At 68.8% G+C, this 744-nt stretch overlaps 1 protein-coding gene across 1 annotated transcript in view; it reads left to right on the top strand.

Moving 5' to 3' along the window:
• CGREF1 (cell growth regulator with EF-hand domain 1) overlaps positions 1-744 on the top strand; it is a 5,829-nt gene extending 5,085 nt beyond the window's left edge. Inside the window, exon 6 of the mRNA XM_026662981.2 lies at positions 224-744. Coding sequence (XP_026518766.1) covers positions 224-571 — 348 coding nt within the window. The 3' untranslated portion in view covers positions 572-744. The remainder of the gene's footprint in view (positions 1-223) is intronic.

The raw sequence follows: 744 nt of genomic DNA, 5'->3' as shown, positions 1-744 counted from the left end.
GCCCTGGGGCCGGATGGGAGCCAGCGCCCCCTACAGGAGACAGGCCCCATGTCCCATTCCCCACCCCTGGCCAGGTGGGAGCTGGCGCCCCCTACAGGGAACAGGCCCCATCCCCCTGCCCCACCCCTGGGCCAGCCAGTTCCCGCCCCGCAGTCTGCTCCCTGCCAGTGCTGTGCGACTGTCCCATCTCTTCTCTCCTGCCCTGTACCCATTCCCCCGGCAGGTGATCATGGTGATAGATGGGATCCTGGAGACTCAAGACCTGAACGGGGACGGGTTACTGAACCCCTCGGAGCTCCTGCTGCCCCCAGCCCAGGGCCAGCCTCCCCCGACTGACGCCCCCGACGGAGAAGGGGTTGTGCAGTGGGCACCTGAGGAGCCAGAGCAACGTGCCGTGGCCCTGGAGCTGCCAGGCGCCCAGGGGGCAGCAGGCCCCGGCGTGGAGCTCCCAGAGGCAGCGGGGCCCTTAGCAGAGCAGCCAGAGGCTGAGGGCCTCTTGCTGAGCCGGACGGGGCCAGAGGCGGCTCAGCCTGAAGAGGAGGCTGCTGGGGCCCCCAATGCTGAGATCTAGGCCCCGCCTAGATCCATGGAGAGCTCAGGGCATGGCCAGGGCAGATCAGAGCTGGCACGGGGGCTGCAGGTGGGGGGGCTGCTGTGCACAGAGAAACCGAGGTGGTGGTGGGGAAACATCTGCCAGGGACCCCCCCCCCACACACACTCTGGATCTGGCTGAGTGGTGCCGGG

Source organism: Terrapene carolina, unplaced genomic scaffold (assembly GCF_002925995.2).
Source record: "Terrapene carolina triunguis isolate 2854851 unplaced genomic scaffold, T_m_triunguis-2.0 Scaffold31673, whole genome shotgun sequence".
Lineage (NCBI taxonomy): Eukaryota > Metazoa > Chordata > Testudines > Emydidae > Terrapene > Terrapene triunguis.
Note: the sequence above shows the minus strand (reverse complement) of the source record. Positions and strands in the feature narration are given on the sequence as shown.